The 20,965-nt window shown below is 36.9% G+C and overlaps 1 protein-coding gene and 1 non-coding gene across 2 annotated transcripts; both read left to right on the forward strand.

The window, feature by feature from the left end:
- The first annotated feature begins 6,442 nt into the window (after window positions 1-6,442).
- Window positions 6,443-8,137, forward strand: LOC140008671 (uncharacterized). The gene is made up of 5 exons (XM_072053513.1): window positions 6,443-6,828; window positions 7,045-7,280; window positions 7,350-7,597; window positions 7,783-7,899; window positions 8,000-8,137. Exons 1-5 carry the CDS (start codon window positions 6,443-6,445, stop codon window positions 8,135-8,137), a joined length of 1,125 nt encoding a protein of 374 aa, XP_071909614.1.
- Window positions 8,138-15,186: 7,049 nt separating this feature from the next.
- Window positions 15,187-15,258, forward strand: TRNAD-GUC (transfer RNA aspartic acid (anticodon GUC)). Its single transcript has one exon. It is a non-coding gene; the product is annotated as a tRNA-Asp (tRNA).
- Window positions 15,259-20,965: the final 5,707 nt, after the last annotated feature.

Genomic DNA, 20,965 nt, shown 5'->3' on the forward strand with positions numbered 1-20,965 from the left:
TTTTGTAGGGGTATTTGATGGAAAATGGAGAAGTGGTAGCTCCCATTTTTCTTTAAGAGTTCAAATTTGTAAGGCCCAAAAACAACCAATGCAAAGATCATAAACGAAACAATAAGTAAATAAAAAGGAAAGGATTGCAAACCAATTAACTACCCAATTCCTCTTGAGCTTGTAGATTAATTGAAACAAGTTACTTCAAGTTGATGAATTACAATCACTCTTGTGTACAAAGGAAGGTTCACCTCCTCCTTGCCCCAAGCAGCACTCGGTCAAGCCAGGACGTTTTACTATCCCTCAGGACAACCCTCTCAGAGCTACACTCATGAAAGATTCACTCACAAATGAAAAGCTTACAATGAACCTCACACCACTAAGACTACAAATATTCTTTTTGTAGTATTTTCTCACTAAAATCTCTCTAGATCTTTTGTATCTTCAGTGTGCCAAAGTTGTTTGAAGTATCTGACCAACCACTATTTATATAGGACCAAGAAAGAGCCTCATTAAAGCTTCCAACGGATAGAAAGTAACTGAACAGTCAACTAGCCGTTGGTAGTGTCGGACGTCCGATAGCACTGTTTTATGCGTCCGACAGCAGGCAGTGAGTTTGAGAAATTTTCTTCAATTCTTTCGGACGTCCGATAGGCTGGTTTTCTGCGTCCGAAGGTATGATGTAAAACTGAGAATTTTTCTTCAATTCCTTAGGACGTCCGATAGGCTGGTTTTCTGCGTCCGAAAATACTCAATGGTTGTCGGACGTCCGATGCAGTCTTTTTGAGCGTCCGACAGCTTCAGCATACTTTGTCTTTTTCCAATTGCACTTGTTCATGGAATCAAATAATTTCATAACTGAAAATATATCTTGAAGAAATATTAGTATCATCCATTTGTTTTGTAAACATCAAAAGATAGGGATCAAACTCAACAATCTCCCCCTTTTTGATGATGACAAAACAATGGATGGAAAGAAACAAAAATAAGTATAAGCTCCCCCTCAATCATTGCAATCAAAACTTTTAAGAGCCAAACTCATAATCTCATAATAACTCCCCCTTACACATTGCATCCATCTCTCCCCCTTTTTGTCATCATAAGATGAGAGTAATATTCAAAAATATCAGCGAAAACTCAAATCAAAATATCAGAAATATCAAAAGAAAAAAAATATTCTGAACAAGAATCACTGCAATGATTAGACAAAACCTTCTACTTGTTAAAATTAGTATCATGTCTAACTATCCACATGCATTTCATGCCTTTTTTTATATTTTTTCTCACATAGCAATCACTTTTCATGTGACCTTTTTGACAACAGAAATTACACATAATCAGGGAATTATTTATATGAACAGGTTTAATAAATCTTACTTGTCTTCTCCTATGGATAGCAAACTCATTTGCAGCAGAATTTATCTTAAAATGAGTTTTTGATTTATTACTTTGAAAACAGTCCTGTTTTTTATGTTAAAGCAACTCATTTAAATCATCAATTCTTCTTTTCAAATCATCTTGTTCCCTTTTGAACATTTCACAAAAACTTGTTTTTCTATTAAGATCCAAGTGTAAGGCAGTCTCACTTTTTTTGAAGTAATCATTTTCAGCTTTCAACTTTTTATTTTGTTGAAAAAGATTTGCATTATCTCGAAGCAAAAAACTAATTTTCTATTTTAACTCCTTGTTTCTAACATAAGATTCTTTCAAACTATCATGCAATTTTATAATGAAATATTCAAGATCATCATCTTCATCATCACTTTCAAATTGAGAGTTAGAAAATGTTACCTCATCATCTCCAATGGCCATGAAAGCCAATTGAGCAGATTGATCTTCCTCTTCAATTTCACCATCGGAATTGCATTCATTTCATGTAAATTGAAATTTGTTTATTCTTGGTTTTCTTCCTTCTTTCTTCTTCATAATTGGACAGTCATTTGCATAGTGTCCAGGTTGGCCGCATTCAAAGCACTGATCAGTTTGCTTTTTGTTGAACTCTAGCTTCCCTTTGTTTCTCGAGTTGTTGAACTGATTTGGGAATGAATTGCTAGGTCCACCATTTCTGAATCTCCTCTTGTTGAGTATTCGTTTGAAACTTTTTGTGATGAGAGCGATATCATTGTCATCACCTTCCACATCTTCTTCATCTAGGGAGGCAGAATCATCTTCATCTTGTGAGGCTTTTAGAGCAATATTCTTTCGCACTTTTGCATCCTCTTCCTCTTGCACCTTAGTCTTAAGTTTCAGCTCATAAGAGGTAAGAGAGTTAATAAGAGATTCAATAGGCATAATATTCAAATCTCTAGCCTCCTCAATAGCAGTCACTTTATTTTCCCAATCATTGGACAAGGCATTCAGGATTTTTCTATTTTTCTCACCAAGAGAATATTCTTTTTCCAGCACCTCTAAATCTTTAATGAGATCATTGAATCTACAATACATTTGATCAACATTTTCATGAGGTTCCATCTTGAAAGATTCATACTTTGTAACTAGAATGGACTTCTTTTGTTCTCTAACATTCTCACTACCTTCATGAATTTCTTTCAGTTTGTCCCAAATTTCTTTAGCTGACTTGCAACCCTTGACTCTAATAGATTCATTTGAGTCTAATGCACAATATAACACATTCATGGCTTTTGCATTTAAGGTGAGATGAGCTCTATCCACAGCAGTCAGTTCACTTCTTGTTTTCGGTTTAGATGCATGAGTATTTTCATCTATAAGAGAGGCATCATATGGACCTTCACTAATAATAAACCACAATTCGATATCAATAGATTGCAAAAAGATAATCATTCTTTCTTTCCAACTCATATAATTTGACCCATTAAACACAGGTGGTCTAATAACAGAATGTCCTTCAAAAAACATAGCATTATTGGTTGTCATCTTTACTCCAAAGCCGATTGAGCTTAATCTCTAGGAGACCAAGCTCTGATACCAATTGTAAGGCCCAAAAAAAACCAATGCAAAGATCATAAACGAAACAATAAGTAAATAAAAAGGAAAGGATTGCAAACCAATTAACTACCCAACTCCTCTTGAGCTTGTAGATTAATTGAAACAAGCTACTTCAAGTTGATGAATTACAATCACTCTTGTGTACAAAGGAAGGTTCACCTCCTCCTTGCCCCAAGCAGCACTCGGTCAAGCCAGGACGTTTTACTATCCCTCAGGACAACCCTCTCAGAGCTACACTCATGAAAGATTCACTCACAAATGAAAAGTTTACAATGAACCTCACACCACTAAGACTACAAATATTCTTTTTGTAGTATTTTCTCACTAAAATCTCTTTAGATCTTTTGTATCTTCAGTGTGCCAAAGTTGTTTGAAGTATCTGACCAACCACTATTTATATAGGACCAAGAAAGAGCCTCATTAAAGCTTCCAACGGATAGAAAGTAGCTGAACAGTCAACTAGCCGTTGGTAGTGTCGGACGTCCGATAGCACTGTTTTATGCGTCCGACAGCAGGCAGTGAGTTTGAGAAATTTTCTTCAATTCTTTCGGACGTCCGATAGGCTGGTTTTCTGCGTCCGAAGGTATGATGTAAAACTGAGAATTTTTCTTCAATTCCTTAGGACGTCCGATAGGCTGGTTTTCTGCGTCCGAAGATACTCAATGGTTGTCGGACGTCCGATGCAGTCTTTTTGAGCGTCCGACAGCTTCAGCATACTTTGTTTTTTTCCAATTGCACTTGTTCATGGAATCAAATAATTTCATAACTGAAAATATATCTTGAAGAAATATTAGTATCATCCATTTATTTTGTAAACATCAAAAGATAGGGATCAAACTCAACAAAATTGTTAAATAAGACATAAACATTCTCCAAAGAAATAGAATTCCTTAGTTTAGTTAGAAGAAGAAATCATTCCAATCATTTTCATCATTCTAATACTGTAGTCCTACTTGGGCTTTATTTTGGGTAAACAACAAAAAAACCCCCTGTGGTTTCATATCATACCAGTCGATACCCCGTGGTTTGAATTAACTGAAAAGTGGACGGAAATCGGCAAAACAGACGGAGCTGAGTGAATAGACGAAAATACCCTTTTGATATAAGCGAAAATTGCAGAAGTAATTTTGCACTTTCATTCTATCGAAACCAACGAAGAGAGAGAGAAAGAAATAGAAAACCCTAGAGAGAGATAGAGCAGCCCCTTTTCTAGCCAATTTTCAGCAAAAATTTCGATTGTTATTTCAATCAAATATCAAGATCGACGGAGAATACAAGGAATGAAGATTTGCGGTAAAAAAATCGAAGAAAAATGGGTTAGCATATCATCTCTCATCTATTTCGATTCGGGTTTTAGGGTATGTTGTACAAGAAAAATTGTTATTTACTGATTTCAGATTAAATTGGGAGGCCATTATTTAACAAAGATAGCTTTTTTGATGTATTTATGAATGTTGTTAATGAAGATAAAGGTTTTTGATGTATGCCCAGCAAACCTAGCCGCATAGATAGATAGTTTAAGCGTCCCTTTCAAATTGGTGAAGTTTTGATAATTTTTGAAAGCTTAAAAAGAGACAGCTTTATAGAAGAGGTCCCTCCAAAAACGCGTTTAGCAGCTTTGGTTCCAATGCCTCAGTTGTTTGGGATGATAAGGCTACGTGTTTCAGGTCCTAATTTGGTCATCCCTTGTTTTTGGTTAGACTCAATTGTTGAGTCTGACAGTCCGTCTTTTTGGCTTGAAGTTATACTATCAAAGTGCAGTATTACTTCTATTGATAAATTACTACTGTTAAATGCCATGATTAGTCAAGCATGCCAATTTCTGTAATCTATCATTATCTTAATATGGCTTATATCGAGACATGTTGTGGTCCAATGTGGTCCCCAATTGTTTGTTCTGATTGTATTATGTTAGTTTTTTGTGTACTTGTGAAAGACTCTGAGAACTTTATTGCTTGTCATGGTATCACAGAGGAGAAATCCGAGGACAAAGTTCAGATACACATGTATTTTGGTGGGAGATTTAGAGAAAAACCAAGGCTCCACTACACAGGAACCCACATGGCTATTTTCAAAGACAGAATTGAAGATCAGTTATCGATAGTGAGCCTGTGCAGAATGTTTAAAAAAGTAGATGAAGGAGCAAATAAAGTAACGTTTTGGTTTTGTGTCCCAGATATTGATTTAGAAGGTGGTCTACACCCAATTAGAGACAATAATGATATTAATTTAATGAAGCAGTGCTACTAGAACTTGCCAATGGAAAGGCTAATTTATGTTTGTAGTGGGGATGAGCCATTTGAAAAGGAGCCAGAAGATGGTGGGATCAGTAATGGAATAAAAAATGAAGGGCCTGATACAACCTGTGGACATGAAGATAGTGGGGTGGTCACTAACACTACGGGGACAGGTGCATGTGAAGATGATGAAGAGCCAGAATGGTTAAAAGATGGGTTGGAAACAATAGAAGATGAAGACATCTTTAGCCCCAAGAAAGATACTGCCGGACCCAGCAACTATAACAAAAAAAGGTGGGGCAGGGGCAGATGGAGACATAAAAAAATTGCCAATGCATGTATTCTCATTTGGTGGAAAGACAGATGAAAAAAGTTCTCCTAAAAGGGGTTCTGTGAGAAAGAAAAGGGCCAGTAAAACTTCACAATCTAGAGGGTCAGATGTGATTCGGCAAATTGACCCCCCTGTTTCATCTCAAAGGCCATCAGATGCTGAAGATGTAAGCATTGAAAAAGGACCTGTTTCATCTCAAGGGCCATCAGAAGATGAAGCTGCAAACATCAAAAACTCTTCTGCAACATTTAGAGAATCAGATTTGAGAGAAGAAGATGAAAGGGTAGGGAATACTGAGGTGACTGAAAAGGATTGGCAAGAACCTGTGGTTCCAGATGAAGATTTGCTGGACAAATTTAGATCTGGTAGTGGAGAAGAAGATGACTGCCTTGACTTCAATCCTGAAGTTGAGTTTGGGAAGCCACACTTTGAGCTGAAAGTGGGGCAGAAGTTTACTAATTTTAGAGTGTTTAAATCTGTGTTGTGTGAATGGCTAGTAAGAGAGGGTTATGAAGTTACTTGGGTGAAAAACTACTCCAAAAAAATTATTGCCATCTGTGCAAAAGGTTGTAGTTGGAGGATTCGGGCAACACCAATTCAAAATGAATCGACCTTTCAAATAAAGTCACTGAAGGGTGAGCATGTGTGTGCTCGAGAATATCAAAATAAGCATGCAACAGCCTCATATCTGAGCAACAAATATCAAGAGAAGATCAGGGATAATCCAAATGTTGATTTGATGGGGTTGAAGAATGACATCAGAAGAGATTTAATGATCAATGTGTCAATTGCTAAGGTTGGTAGAGCTAAATGTAAGGCAAAGGATATGATGCTAGGCACGGACATGGAGCAGTATCAAAAACTCTGGAGTTATGCAACCACAGTCTGAGACACAAATGCTGGAAGTACTGTAAAAATGCAGATTGACAAGCCTCCTGATGGTTCAAGGGGTACATTTCAAAGGTTATATTATTGCTTATATGCCTGTAAGAAGGGTTTTCTTGATGGTTGTAGACCAATAATTGGTCTAGATGGCTGTTTCCTTAAGACAGCATTTGGTGGACAATTATTATCAGCACTTGGCAGAGATGGCAACGACAACATGGTGCCAATAGCATTTGCAGTGGTAGAGATAGAGCGGTATGACTCCTGGAAATGGTTTTTGGAGTTGCTAATGGCTGATTTGGGCATGGGAAGAGATAACATTCCTTGGACCTTTATCTCAGATAGACAGAAAGGGCTTGTGCATGCTGTGAATGAACTATTTCCAAATTCAGAGCATAGATTTTGCTTGAGGCATATGTACTAGAATTTTAACCAAAAGTTCAAAGGAAAGGAAATGAAAGACATGTTTTGGGCTGCTGCAAGTGCTAGCAATGAAAGGGAATGAAAAATGGCAATGATTGAACTAGAAAAGGCAAACAAAGAAGCTGCTGAATGGTTGACCAGAATTCCACCAACCCTTTAGAGTAGATCATATTTTACAGGTTATAGTAAATGTGACATTCTGGTAAACAGCCTAAATGAGTCATTCAACAACTATATATTAGAAGCAAGAGAGTTACCTATCATTGGGATGCTTGAATGGATAAGGAGGAGATTGATGCAGAGAATTCAAACAAAGAGATCTAGAATGCAAAAGTTTCAAGGAGAGATCTGTCCTAATATAGCAGAAAAGATCGACAAGAATCAGAGGTTGAGTAGGACATTTGTTGCGACCTGGGACGGTGGTCACAAGTATGAGGTCGACTGTGGTGTGAGAAAATGTGTGGTAGTAGACTTGCGTGAGTGGACATGTACCTGTGGATATTTTCAATTAACAGGTTATCCTTGTGCCCATGCATGTGCGGCGATAGGAGTGTGTAGATTACCTATTAAAAATTATGTGCATGCTTGCTACACTAGAGCAGAATACCTGAAAACATATGCATATACTATCACACCTGTTCCAAGTGATATTTACTGGATAACAGCTGAAGAAGAGTCCATAAACCCCCCTGCGGTTAGGAGAATGCCTGGTAGACCAAAGAAACTATGCCGGAGAGCACAAGATGAGCCTAAGAAGGGTCAAGTATCAACTAGAAAAGGGCTTGTGGTACATTGCAAGAGATGTTTTTAGCCAAGGCATAACTCACGGACGTGCAAGAATCCCATTCACCTTAACTCCAAATTTTATAAGGTAATTTTCCTTGTACACTTAAATGTCATTTGTATAGCATCTGTATGTATTAATAATGTTAAATATCATTCTTATAGGCACCTAAAGCAAGCGCAGCTGAACCAATTGCTGAGTCGTCCACTCAACCACAGTCAACTAGTAAAGGAGCTCCTGCTGCACGAAGTACCACAATGACTAGCAAACAAGCTAGGAAGGTGTACACTCAACCAAGCTTTTACATTGATTTAATGAGTTTCACAAAAACAAACGGAGTTCTAATATACATCTAAGTTCTCTTTATATATGTAATTGCAGCCTGTGCATGGTACGAATATGAGTGGGGGTAACAGTGCTGATGCCACCACTGCAATAGCAACCACAGCCACAACTCCAACTATTACTGATGTCTTGCGAAAGTTAAGGCCAAAGAGATCAAAAGCTATCCAGCCTTAATTACCTGCCTAATAGTTGTCTAGCTGTAGTTAGACCTTCATTTTGGAATATTACATGCAGTTGCAATAATATTTGCAACTATCTGGAATGTACAATGATTGGTTGTCAATGAAAATGTAATGTCTACTGATCTGCATACAGTTAGCTTGTGTATTTACTATTTTTGTGGTGACTGGATGAAGTTCTTGGGTACCAGATTTTGGTTGTGTGAAATGGCAACCAAATTTTGTAGTTACTGAATGATTCTGGAAACAGTGATGGAATCTATGTTCTGCATACACTTGGCTTATGTATTTACTATTTTTGTGGTGACTGCATGAAGTTCTTGAGTACCAGATTTTGGTTGTGTGAAATAGCAAGCTGATTTTGTAGTTACTGAATGATTCTGGAAATAGTGATGGAATCTATGTTCTGCATACACTTAGCTTATGTATTTACTATTTTTGTGGTGACTGAATGAAGTTCTTGGGTACCAGATTTTGGTTCCCTAAAATGGCAACCAAAATTTGTAGTTACTGAATAATCTGGAAACAGATTTTGTAGTTACACTCTTTATTCTGGAAATAGTTCTGAATCTATGTTCTTGGCAAGTTGAGATGAATGTTATGCAGAATGGCAACTGGCAACTTACTTCAATTTTGTCTTCTTTTGTTTGTCTTCTATATCACTTGCTGTCCAATCTTCTTTTGTTTGTCTTCTGTATCGGTTGTTGTCCAATTTTTAGCAGGTATATTTCTTACCCGTAGTGGAAACACCAGAACAAATCTGACCATTATTCGGTTGGGGTAGACACCAAACAAAACTCCACAACTAGTTGAGCTAAGACTACCTGCTGAAATGCAGCTAGTTGAGCTAACACTACTAATGTGCAAACAAAACTCCAGCTAGCTTATTTCGTTCATTTTTTGGTGTTTTCAAAATGTAGATTACCAAAACAAAACTACAAAATGTCGATTACCAATTTTGTTCAATTTCACTGCAACAAAACTCCATACATCACCAGCAGCCTACCAACTAGCAATTTGATAGATGAGGAACTACATCATCAACAACAGCCTACCATTATCTTATCTGGTAGACATCAACAACAGTAAAATAAAAAAGATAGATACCATAACACAACCTCCAACTAGCAATTTCAAATTCTTCATTTCATTGTCCAAATTTTCCAGTTTCGAGAGCACGCCACCCAAATACGCATTTTCTTCAACAGGTTGGCTCACTACGGGAACAGGTGCATCTGGATTTGACTCGTCTCTGTAAATTGGGTTACACCATGAAAAGAACCCACATTCATCTTTTTCACGCACAAAATATAACAATCCTTTCGATTGCTTTTCCGACTCAACAATCTTTAGCTTTGCCTTCCTTCGACAATTACATACCTTGTACTGGTATCGAAGACCTCTGCCTCCATTTTCCCCGCTTGTTAGTCGAGAACTTGAGGAAGACATCTTGGGGTACTTTCTCCACTTTTCCTTCAGAATTTGCAGACCGAATATATACAAATACAGTTCACATTTTTACCTTAAGGCTTTGTTTCCTGCAATTCCTTTGCTAGCCTGCAAGCTCTGCTTGATTGATTACTTGCACAGGCTTCGAATGCTGCCTTCAATCTTCAATTTTGGCCGAACATGAAGACTCGGAAGACTTGGAAGCTGGTCTCTTATTATTAAAGAGTGAAGGGTAAAGTAGGCATATCAGGTGAAAGTTTGTGGTGGAAATCTGTTTTTCGCATATGCACGCGCCTTTGCAGTTTGTTTAAGACACACGTCGAATATTTGACGAATTCCGTCTACTTTTCAGGTTAATTCAAACCACGAGGTATCGATTGGTATGATATGAAATCACAAGGGGCTTTTATGTATGATTGCTTAACCACGGGGGCTTTTTTGTTGTTAACCCCTTAATTTTTTTCCCAAGTTGCTTTACACTTGGAAGGATCCAGAATTCCCAAAAGAATTTCCAAGCATACATAATAAAAGTAAAAAAAAAATCGTAAGTCTTTTTAACATCTATCACGTGCGCTAGGTGTGCCCAACAATCACAAACGCTCGCAAGGGGTATAGATAATGGAGCCTAGCCATGAGATGCGGATAACGTGGCTCAATTTGATATTCGGAGCGTGGCATTTGAATGATCAAAACCCCACTTCATCATATAAGAAAGAGGAAGTTATATATTGGTTTCTTTCGGGAGAGGACGCTGGACTGGTGAGGCAACCTACATTGTGATTGTAGCACTCTGTTTTTTTTTTTTTTTTTGTAATTTGATTGTAAGTGAAATAAAAAAATCTTAAAAATATATAAAGGTGGATAGAAAATGTGTATTTATGATGCAACAAAAAATAACATTTAAAAATAATTATTTCATCCAAACACACCCATTATATCAAGTTACTTTACATCTATCTATAATAAAAATAATAAATGTGTTTTGATTACAAGATTTTCAAAAAAAAAAAAATTTAATTTTGTTTTGGTTACATTATACACACAATTTTTCATCATCTTTGTATTTTACATACATCACATCACAAAAATTGCTACAATAATTATTTCAAATAAACATTTCAAATAACCTCCCATCCAAACAAACTAATTTTTTGAGGAGTTGCGGATGAAGATGGGATAATGAGCAAATCTAAAATATTCGAATGACAATAATATCATTAAAATCAACCAAAACAATAATGTGAATCTATTACGTTTCATTTTCCAAAAACTACCACTATCGAGGAAATGGATTTAAAAGATTATTATCACACAGAAAAAAAGTCAATTGTCAGAACTGGAATATTGGCAGAGTTCAATGAGAAGATTGCATAAGTAAAATTTCGTCTTAATATGGTTTTAAATTACCATCCAATCAAGATTTTAAAGTTCCAAGTTCTATTTTAATCTCCATCCCTTGTCCCTGCAAGCTCACCCTTTCTCAGTTTCTGCTCACGTCACATTTGCGGCCCCAATTCATCGAGTCATGAGGCCTTGTGTTACTTATCATGTAGTCAAACTTTGACCAGGTTTTACTAATTAGTTATAGGCTTTGATTTGTATGTATTTGGGCCTCACATATGAGGTGGACCAATATAAGCCCAACATGTCTAAAGTTATCATTTAGATTTGCACGAATGGTTCCCTATCGCATGGAAAACTGATCCGGTTTTCGATCAGTCAGTCTATTTTGGATTGTTCTCTTTTCTTTTTCTTTTTTTTTAAAGACCTTCCAAAGAGGAAGGTCTTTTTGAACTTCCTTTGTCAAAATTATTCATTTGCCTTCATTTGTGCCCAAAAAGCCCCAAACAAGGAACTAGAAAATTAAAGGATTAAAGGAATCACTGTGATAGAAAATTAGAAATCAAAGAATTAAAGGAAAAAGTGTGAAATAGCTATTATTCAAAGTTCAATTGTTATCAAATTTTTTGAACTTCAGCTTTTTCTTCTAAACTTCTTTATAATATGGCCAAGAATAAGAGAAAACTCGTATCATATCCAACTTCTATTTATTTGTGCTTTTTCGTATTGTGTTTTAAGTTATTACAAAAAAAAAAAAAGTCACTCATCTTATTACTCCCAAGATTTGCACGACGATAGCACAATCATCAAGCTGACTCTAATTTTTTGATCAAAAACATTTTTTACACAAAATGAAAAATGATGAATACACTAATTGGACAAAGACGTCAGCGATATTGAACTATAAAATTGGTCCAAAAATTTTTTTTGTCTTCTTTTGCTAAGAAATTATTTTTTTTGCTATTCTTATTAAAAAACAGTTTAATTTATACCCTCATCGGCCCTACACGTGAAGAAAAAGCAAATCATTGTTTTAAACCTCTTAGTTGGTCCTTGCATCAGTTTCACTCGTAGCATTATTCAAACGGTCATTTAACAGACCTATAATAGAAATTAGGAGAATAGTCTCATTTTGCATAAGGTTAAAATTATTGGTATCACTTTAAAAAATTATGTCCTTTTGCAAAAATTATAGAGGAGATGAAGTGTCATTAACAATAAGCGGTGTCTCCATTAATTATGCCATTGTCTAGTAGAAGGTTAGCTGTTAAATATGGCCAGAAGTTGGAAATTTTTTTTGTTACTATTAAGCCTATATTAAACCGCTAATTACTTGTTTAGGTGGATAATTTATGTCCAAATTTGTAGCACGATCTGAAATGCAATTGATTACTTAAAATACTAGAAACTAGAACGGATGCTCAAAACTTACTATTTTAAGAAACTAGGGAAATGCATCTGCCTAGAGGTTGAGGAAAAAAATAATTGAACTAAAATTTGATTAAATAATAAAATAAAAAAATCAAGTTTGAGTTCCCTCTCCCCTTGGTGGTTTCTTCAGTTTTGTTGACATCTATGCAGGGGCGGAGCCAGGAAAAATTTTCAGTGGGGTCAAAAGCAACTAAAATTTTTTATCTACTCTTTTTCTAGTTTTTTAAGAAAAAAAATTCACCAACAAGTACAAATGATGCATATATTTCATGAAAAACATAAAAAGACAAACTCAAAATTATTAATGTAATAATAATTTTATTTTAAAAAGCAAATTAAACCATTTACAATTGCTCATGACGAGTTTTCATATTTTGATAACAGTTTACAATCTTTTTATTTTGAACTTCACGAAATATATTTTTCTCAATATAAGTAACTAAACAATTATTCATCGAAGTGTCTTCTATTCTATTTTGTAACCGATTCTTCACTATATTCATAATTGAAAAAATCCTTTCTACGATAGTTGTAATAACAGGTAAAATCAAAAGCAACTTTAAAAGCATATAAACCAATAGATACACAAAACTCTAGGGGGCAATGCCTCCAGTGTAAATCCGCCACTGCATCCATGGTACAATACTTCAACCCTTCTTGCTACACAAATGACAACGAATAGTTATCTTTTTTTTTCTGGGAAAGTCTAATCAAAGGCTTCTAATGTTGTTTGAGTTGGAGGGTTATCGTCTTTTTGGTTCACAATAAAAGAAGCCACATTTTTTCCACCAAAGTTTGTGAATTATGAGTTTATATATCATGATTATGTGTTGATAAAATTGTCGAATATTTGAGTTTAATTGTATTAATCTATATTGTCCACTATCTACATTTCCAATTATGAATTATCTATTCCATTCTCAAAACACCATAATTTCAAGTTTCAACTTATTTTGTTGATTTTGGGATTAACTCAAATGAAAACTAGATAGTCTGAGTACGTGCGCAGTTCGTGTAATGGCCACGTTGGTTGAGTTTCTCCAAAGTTGGACTGACTTCATTCGATGGATGACCATTTGCCAAATCTGCCAGATTTATTTTAGGCACTTAATGGATTTAGGGTAAGCAACCTATAGGCTAAATGGTCATTAAACTATACTTCACTTTCGACTAATGAAAATTTCGCTGTTTAAATTGTCCATTTAACTGTTGAAGTTGGCTCTAAAAATGGTTTCATTTAGGGTTTCTGTAAACCTTGTTTGTACGCTCTAACGTCCCTAGTTAAGTTAGACTGAAGTACCTGGAGACCTCACCTTTTGCTTTCTTGCATAATAAAATTTTTCTTATGAATAAACTTGGGGTGGATAAATACTAAATAGTATTAATTGCAAATATCCTTCTAAAAGTTGTATTTTAACAAGACCCTTTTTTCTTGATGCATTAATACAGCATTCAAGCTAGTATGTAAGAAGCTGTTTTGTTTTAAAGGGAATCGGTGCAACTTATTGATGGCAATTGGTGCCGTTTTGGATCTAAGATAGAAAATATGCCTTATAGAGTTCTCCTTCCTCAAAATTTATTCACTTTTTGAGTCAGAAGAAAATCTCACCAAGGTCTGGAAAGCACTATTCGATGTGTATGAGGAATATATTGTTACAACTGGCAGTTCAAGTGAAAATGTAATTGTGTCCTACGGTAGTGCATCTGATGGCCGGGATTCAAGGTAGCAAAAGTCTTTGGATTGGAACGATTCTACTGAATATATTGTAGCAGTATAGACTTCAGCCTCCCCGCAAATCCGAATTGTTAGATTATCTAGATAAGCCTCATCATCTAATTGGCTCAGATTCAAGTTCATTTGACTGCTTATAGTGGTGGAAAGTCAATAGCATTACATACCCGACTTTTTCTACGATGGCCTGCGATATCTTGGTTATTCTGATAACTACAGTAGCATTTAAGATCATGTTTAGTGCCTGAACTAGAGTAATTGATTCATATAAAGCTGCATTGGCTCATCAATCTTTCATATACCTCCATTTGCACAGATTGCACCAAAGTTCATGTGCTGGAATTTACGTTATTTTGAAGGTATCAGCATGTCTTGTTTACTAATTTCATGCACATTATAGAGGAGTTCTGCTTCTGCGTTGAGTAATTATGTTTCATGCACATAATTTGATTTACACAGACTTCTGGTTTTTGAAAAGATGTAGTATGGTGCTTGATTCTGCCAATTTGGAACCTGGATGATACATCATTTGAAATATTTGGAAATTCACTGGCGGATTTGTTGCTAAATGAAATGGTTCCGAAAATTGAGTAATTCTGGTTCTAGAGGACTGAGTCATATCAAGTGCTCAACTTGAGTCAATCTCGAGTAAGCAAAAGTACTGTCAATCTTGAGCTCGAGCAAAAAGATTGCAGCTCACTCAAACTCAAGTTCAAGTAGTAGTTTTTTGGGTCGAGGCAGGCTTGAGCATAGAGCTATTAGAACTATAAATGCAAGAGAGGATAATAATTGTTAATATGTGTATATATATGATAGGATAAGTGAATACTAAGTGTATTAACGAGTGAATACTAAGTATGTGTATAAATACTAAAAGCATCTGCTAGAAAAAATCCTTTTAATTTTGTGGTAGGTGTTTTGCATGCTACACACGCTAGAACAATCATTGTCTATAAACCAAATATTCCCCAAATGCATTAATTAACGCATTGGTCATAACAAAAGCATTAATTAACGCATTGGTCATAACAAAAGCCTTTGTTTTGGACGTTAATTACAATTGTTGTAGTATAATAAAAGTCATAACAAAAGTCGTTGTAGTATAGTGGTGAGTATTCCCGCCTGTCACGCGGGCGACCCGGGTTCGATCCCCGGCAACGGCGCTAAAAAAATTTGTTTCTTTTGGAGTCAAGTATGTGCAATAATAAATATCTATTAGAAAAGAATCTAAATTTTGTATATAGGGTGAGTAGGGTTGAATCCACAGGATTAGAAAAATTCGTTTATTTTAGTGTTCAGAGCTTTAGGAGATTTTTATATGATTGAGGATAATTAAACAACTCAAATAAATTAAATAAAATAAAAACTAAATGACAATTTAACAAAATTAAATCAATAATGAATAATCTCTAGCCAAGAAATAATTTCAGAGACGATTCATGATAGGTGCCGAACCTGTGAAATAATTTATTACCTACTCAAGAAAATACAAATTTGTATATAGCGGTGAGTAAGGTCGAATCCACATGAACTAGGGGTAATTCATTTCTTTTCAATTTCGGGACACAAGGGAGCTTTTATAGAAGTCTCCCACGTGTGAATTAATTTGCTCCAGAAAGTCTCTCCTTTTTTGTAGTTTTCTACTCCATTCCCTGAAATTAAGTCCAGATACCATATATAACCAAATATAAGTAGATATTAACAATTAAAGCAATATTTGGCAGGGACAAAGGGGGAAATTAACAATAAAATTACTAACAATTAACACCCTATCAATTCCCCCCACACCTGAACCATGCTTGCCCTCAAGCATGAGAACAGCAATTGAACACCAAAATTTTGCAATGGCTGTTGCTCCAACTACCGTATTGCCAAGATACCCAGGAAAACATATATCAAGTATCACAGGTCAAGATCAAAGAAAAATCACCCCGGTTAGCTTACCAACCCCCAACTCCTCCAATTTAAAGCAAACTATTCTAAGAAAAAGGAATGGTTGCTCACATTTATCAGCAAATGGTCCAACTATTAGTCAAAATCTTACATTAAACCTATAAATCGGCAAACTGACTTTTATCACATTTTCTATTTTTTCTTTTTTTTTTCAATAGTAACTGAAGACTTAATCTCTAGCCATTGGAGCCTTTTGACGCGAACTCCAACATTTGTCAGATGAAAGAGTCCGGTTACTCAACTCCTATCGCTATATGATCACGTATTCATAGAGATTACTACCTTTTGACGGGAGAATCGACACTTTAGGTGAAGATCCCCAATTACAGAGTAGTAACCACTAGTGGAATATAGTCAACTCTTATTTACAATCATATAACACAATAACTGAAGACAACACAAAATTAACAGCAGCCAACCTCAAATTTTCAAACATGGAGAACTAAAATTAATAATTAGACCAATTCACATGAAAAATGCCAACAATCATTTCCTATGCCTAGAAAAGTTAACCAAAAATTAGAAAAATCAAGCAATTACTGATATTCACCAAAGAGACATTCCTGAACTCAACCACATTAACTTGATGCCCTTTTTTTTACTAAAACTTGGCAATAGCAGAATTAGAGATAACAATCCAGCATCAAAACTTGGTATTCATATAAGAACTAATCACTAGAAAAAAAAAAGAAAATAAAATAAATGAAAGATAGATGAAAACAAGCAAAAAATAAAGGAAAACCCTCTAGAAACTAAAAATTGGAAAAACTAGCACTACAATTGATCCCCCCACACCTAAATGACACATTGTCCTCAATGTGACTAACCAACAGTAAAAGTAAAGAGAAAGACAACGGTACTTCCCTGAAGTCGTCAAAACAGTAGAGGTTCAGGTGAAAATTGAGGAGCAAGGCCTGCATAGTGCATAAATGCTGCCAAATCTGCGTTATGTTATGCAAGTTGACGTCAATGTGGGTCACTTGAGTCTCCAGTCGCTCAACTGTCATCCGGAGTTGGAGCCAGTCGTCAGCCCCTGGGGTACGATCGGAGGTAGACGGGCCGAAATCACCGCCATCAGCGGAGGAGCGGGCAAAAGATGACCGAGGGGGATGCGAAGCGATCTCGGGGAAAGAACCTCCCACCCATTGTCACCTTCCCGAACCAAACCTATTTTCTCTAGACAAGGAATGTCCAAGGGCTCCATTTGACAGGCGACATGCAAATCATGATTAGAAAGATCAAGTACATGCAAATTAATAACCAAATGAGTAATGTATGACCCAAGAATCAGGGGCGCTTCTTTTTAGGTAAAACAGATTTGAACTGAGAAGCGAGCCAGCACCCCAAGTTAACTTTAATGTTATTATGCATGCACCAAATAAAGAAAAATTGCGGCTTAGACAAAAACGCTCCACCTATCTCGCCTACTCGAGAAACTATATGCCAAGAAACGGTGGATATAACGAGACGCGGGGTCCTTTAGATAGCAACACTTAGACAAATGAGGGTCATAATTAGCACGGTTAGGTAAAACAGATTTGAACTGAGAAGCGAGCCAGCACCCCAAGTTAACTTTAATGTTATTATGCATGCACCAAATAAAGAAAAATTGCGGCTTAGACAAAAACGCTCCACCTATCTCGCCTACTCGAGAAACTATATGCCAAGAAACGGTGGATATAACGAGACGCGGGGGTCCTTTAGATAGCAACTCTTAGACAAATGAGGGTCATAATTAGCACGGTCAACAGACATATTCTCCCAAATATGTCGATAGTAGGAGAAAAAGGGTTGTACGTAGTCACATGCACTCTCGACATACTCACGACAGTCGGCATATGCCTGATTAATAAAACTAAGAGCAAGATTGAAATCAATAATGGAATGGTGGAACTCTTGACCTATTAGTCTAAAACGGATGACATTGGGAGTAGAAACTGTGCAACCCGTGGGGAGGTCGAACTCGAATGTGGCATAGAACTCCCTAATCAACTCGACAAAAGTTGGACGGTCAACAATATAAGTGTAGGGATGCCACCCAATTGCCTGGATCAAGCGATCAAAGTCAACCCTAATATTTAGAAGGCCCAAGGTGGCGGCGTCTCGATATCGACAGGGGGTAATCCGCCGTTCACAACAAGCAGCATATCGCTACTTGTCAGTGGCCCTGGTGAAGTTCAAATTACTTCCAAAATGTGAGGGTCAGAAATATGGACGTGGGGGAGGCTGTGAGTGTCTAGGTGTCCTAGACCTAGAAGCGGATCTCGACCTCACCATGGTAACTAGCAGGCAGCCCAAACAGCAAAAGACAGAATAACCGGCAAATTGGAATCAATAATAATGGAAGAACCACTGGTGCTGTCCCCCGTATGCAACCCAAACAATAGACAGCACAATTCAGGCACCCAAAAGCTATAAAAATACCCCAACAATACAACAAAGTCAAACAATAAGCACTGGTATCCCAAGCTTAGCCAAATGCAGAATCAATGGACCCCAAAGTGCAACAAATGTTCCCAAGAACTCAATAATTGAAATAAAAAAGACACAATACCCCCAAACAAGGCAACCTAAGGCAACCTACTTCAACAAGCAAATTTAAGCGTTATAGGCACCTTCCAATTTAACAAACAACCGCAGCAGATTACCCACAATTAGACACAAATTACAGCAAATTAGACACAATTGGACCAAAAATTGTAACAACTGTCTCCAATTGGACAGTCAATTACCCAATTCAACATGCTAAAATTAGCAATTGACTCAAGAAAATGGCAACTCCAACAGCCACAGTTCAGAATGCGGACTAAAACAACTCAAACACAAATGTCCAGTAGTTAGTTAAGCAACCAATAACATAAAAGGGATAAATTTTATACACACTATCACAACCAGTACCACTGGTGTGCCCCACAAAAAATGGAACAACTCGAACTTCCAAGCAAATCAACAAAATCTCAAACTAGTCACCCACGATCGAGATAAAAGATCTAAGCAAACGCACAATTTGAATCAATAAGCAGACTATCTCCAGCAGGTCAATTAAATTCACCCAAAAGCTGTAAGTAAAGAAAATGACATCCACACAAATTATGGCCCACAAATAACATCAATTTATTCAATTAGAAAGCAGCAAAAGGGCTTCAGTGAAAATGAAAGGTGACCCACGCACTTGAGAGTGCAAAATCGCAATCAAGGGTTGAAAAGAATGTGTACCGACGCCCCAAGTGTGAAGGCGGCACTGCCGGGTGGTTGTCGTGAGAGTGGAGGTGTAGCGGCGTCGTGAGCTGGCGGAAGTGATGGAAGCACGGGACTACTTGGTGGAGTAAGGATGCCTTTGGGAGCGTTTGGGAAGATGGACTGCGGCCGAGCGCGAGGGGGCAACTGCTGGAGTGAGGCGTGGCTGCTTGGGCTAGGCTAAAGGCACACATGGACTGCGGCGTGCATACGGGAGGTGGTGGCAACGGCTGAAGCTAGGTAGAGAGGAAAAGGGGAATGGCGGGGAGCTCTGACAGGGCGTCAAACCTGTGCAATAATAAATATAGAACCTAACTACCACTAAAAGCAGTCAATAATTAATCCTAGGTACTGGAGCAGGGACTCTATGTGTGCAATGGGTTACTTGATTCACCCTGTTCCCGAAGAGTTTGCTGAATCCGATATACCAGAATTAATTAGTTGGCAAAAATTACTGAATAGTACACAGTGACAAGTAGGGTCGTCTCCTCAGGAACTGGGGATATTTGTCTCTCTTAAATTCCAATTAGTATGGGGGATTTCACCGGAATGAAACTAACAATAATTAGACAATTCAAATAAAAATGAATACTTAACTAGCACAAATATAGCAGGAATTAAATCAAGAATAAATAAATTCTAGCCACGGATGCAACTACTCAGGCACAATCCATTTATCCGATCATTGATGCAAGAGAGGTTCACTCAATTTATTAATAGGCTAGTTATAACCATCGATGAACTCTAATGACCAATTTTTCCTTAATTTATAAATGACCAAGGTACGACCATTAATCACCCCTAACCAGAAAAGTACTCTTAGGTACGATCGTAGGATTTAATTTTTCAATTGTATTAATAACCAGAAAAACCTAGCCCTAATCAATAACACGCTACGAGGGTTATTTAAATTAGATTGCACGTTCCCCTAATGTGTAAACACACCAGTTGCCACTAATATTAATCAATCAAACAATTACGGATTTAATTGACTAAATTGGCACGAGATTAATAAATCACATTGAACATCGGGCTCTTGACATCCAATTAATAAAATAATCCCATGAAAATTCAAGCAGACAACGTGCAAATATTAATAAATAAAGGAACACGTGAAAACTAATTAGATCTCACAGATTTTCGGGACTGCGCCGTCGAGTTGACCCTTGACTAGATGGAAGACTTAGCCACGCCGCATAATTAAATCACCACACGAATTAATGGATTGCATAAACATTGCGGTTTTTACTAGAAAGCAAAGGGTGAAAGATGTTTTTCCCGTTGGGGTATATTGTCGAACATCTGGCGTGTGTCAGAGGCCAGTCAAAAGAAAGAAAACTAAAAACTGAACTAAAAGCTAAAACTGGCCAGCCGACTGCTTCTGTCCGTTCTCTACTTATAGAGAAACAAAAGGAAGTTGACTCAAGCTACCTAGTCTGCGGTCCCACCACAATTAGGAAGCAAGCAAAAGATTACAAGGAAAAAGCTTCTCCTCGTGTGTTTCTCTCAAGAGCCCAATTGAAGAAAAGCCTTTGCTTCTTCGTGGTCCCCGCTGATGTCCCTCTTGAAAGCCAAAGGAGATTACTAATGCTCTCTCCCGTAGGACTTGAGCCAATGAAGTACACAAGGTGGGCCCTTAGCCCAATTGTCTTTTGTTCCCTTTCTTTTTGGTAGTTTTCT

This window comes from Coffea arabica, chromosome 6c (genome assembly GCF_036785885.1).
Source record: "Coffea arabica cultivar ET-39 chromosome 6c, Coffea Arabica ET-39 HiFi, whole genome shotgun sequence".
Taxonomy (NCBI): domain Eukaryota; kingdom Viridiplantae; phylum Streptophyta; class Magnoliopsida; order Gentianales; family Rubiaceae; genus Coffea; species Coffea arabica.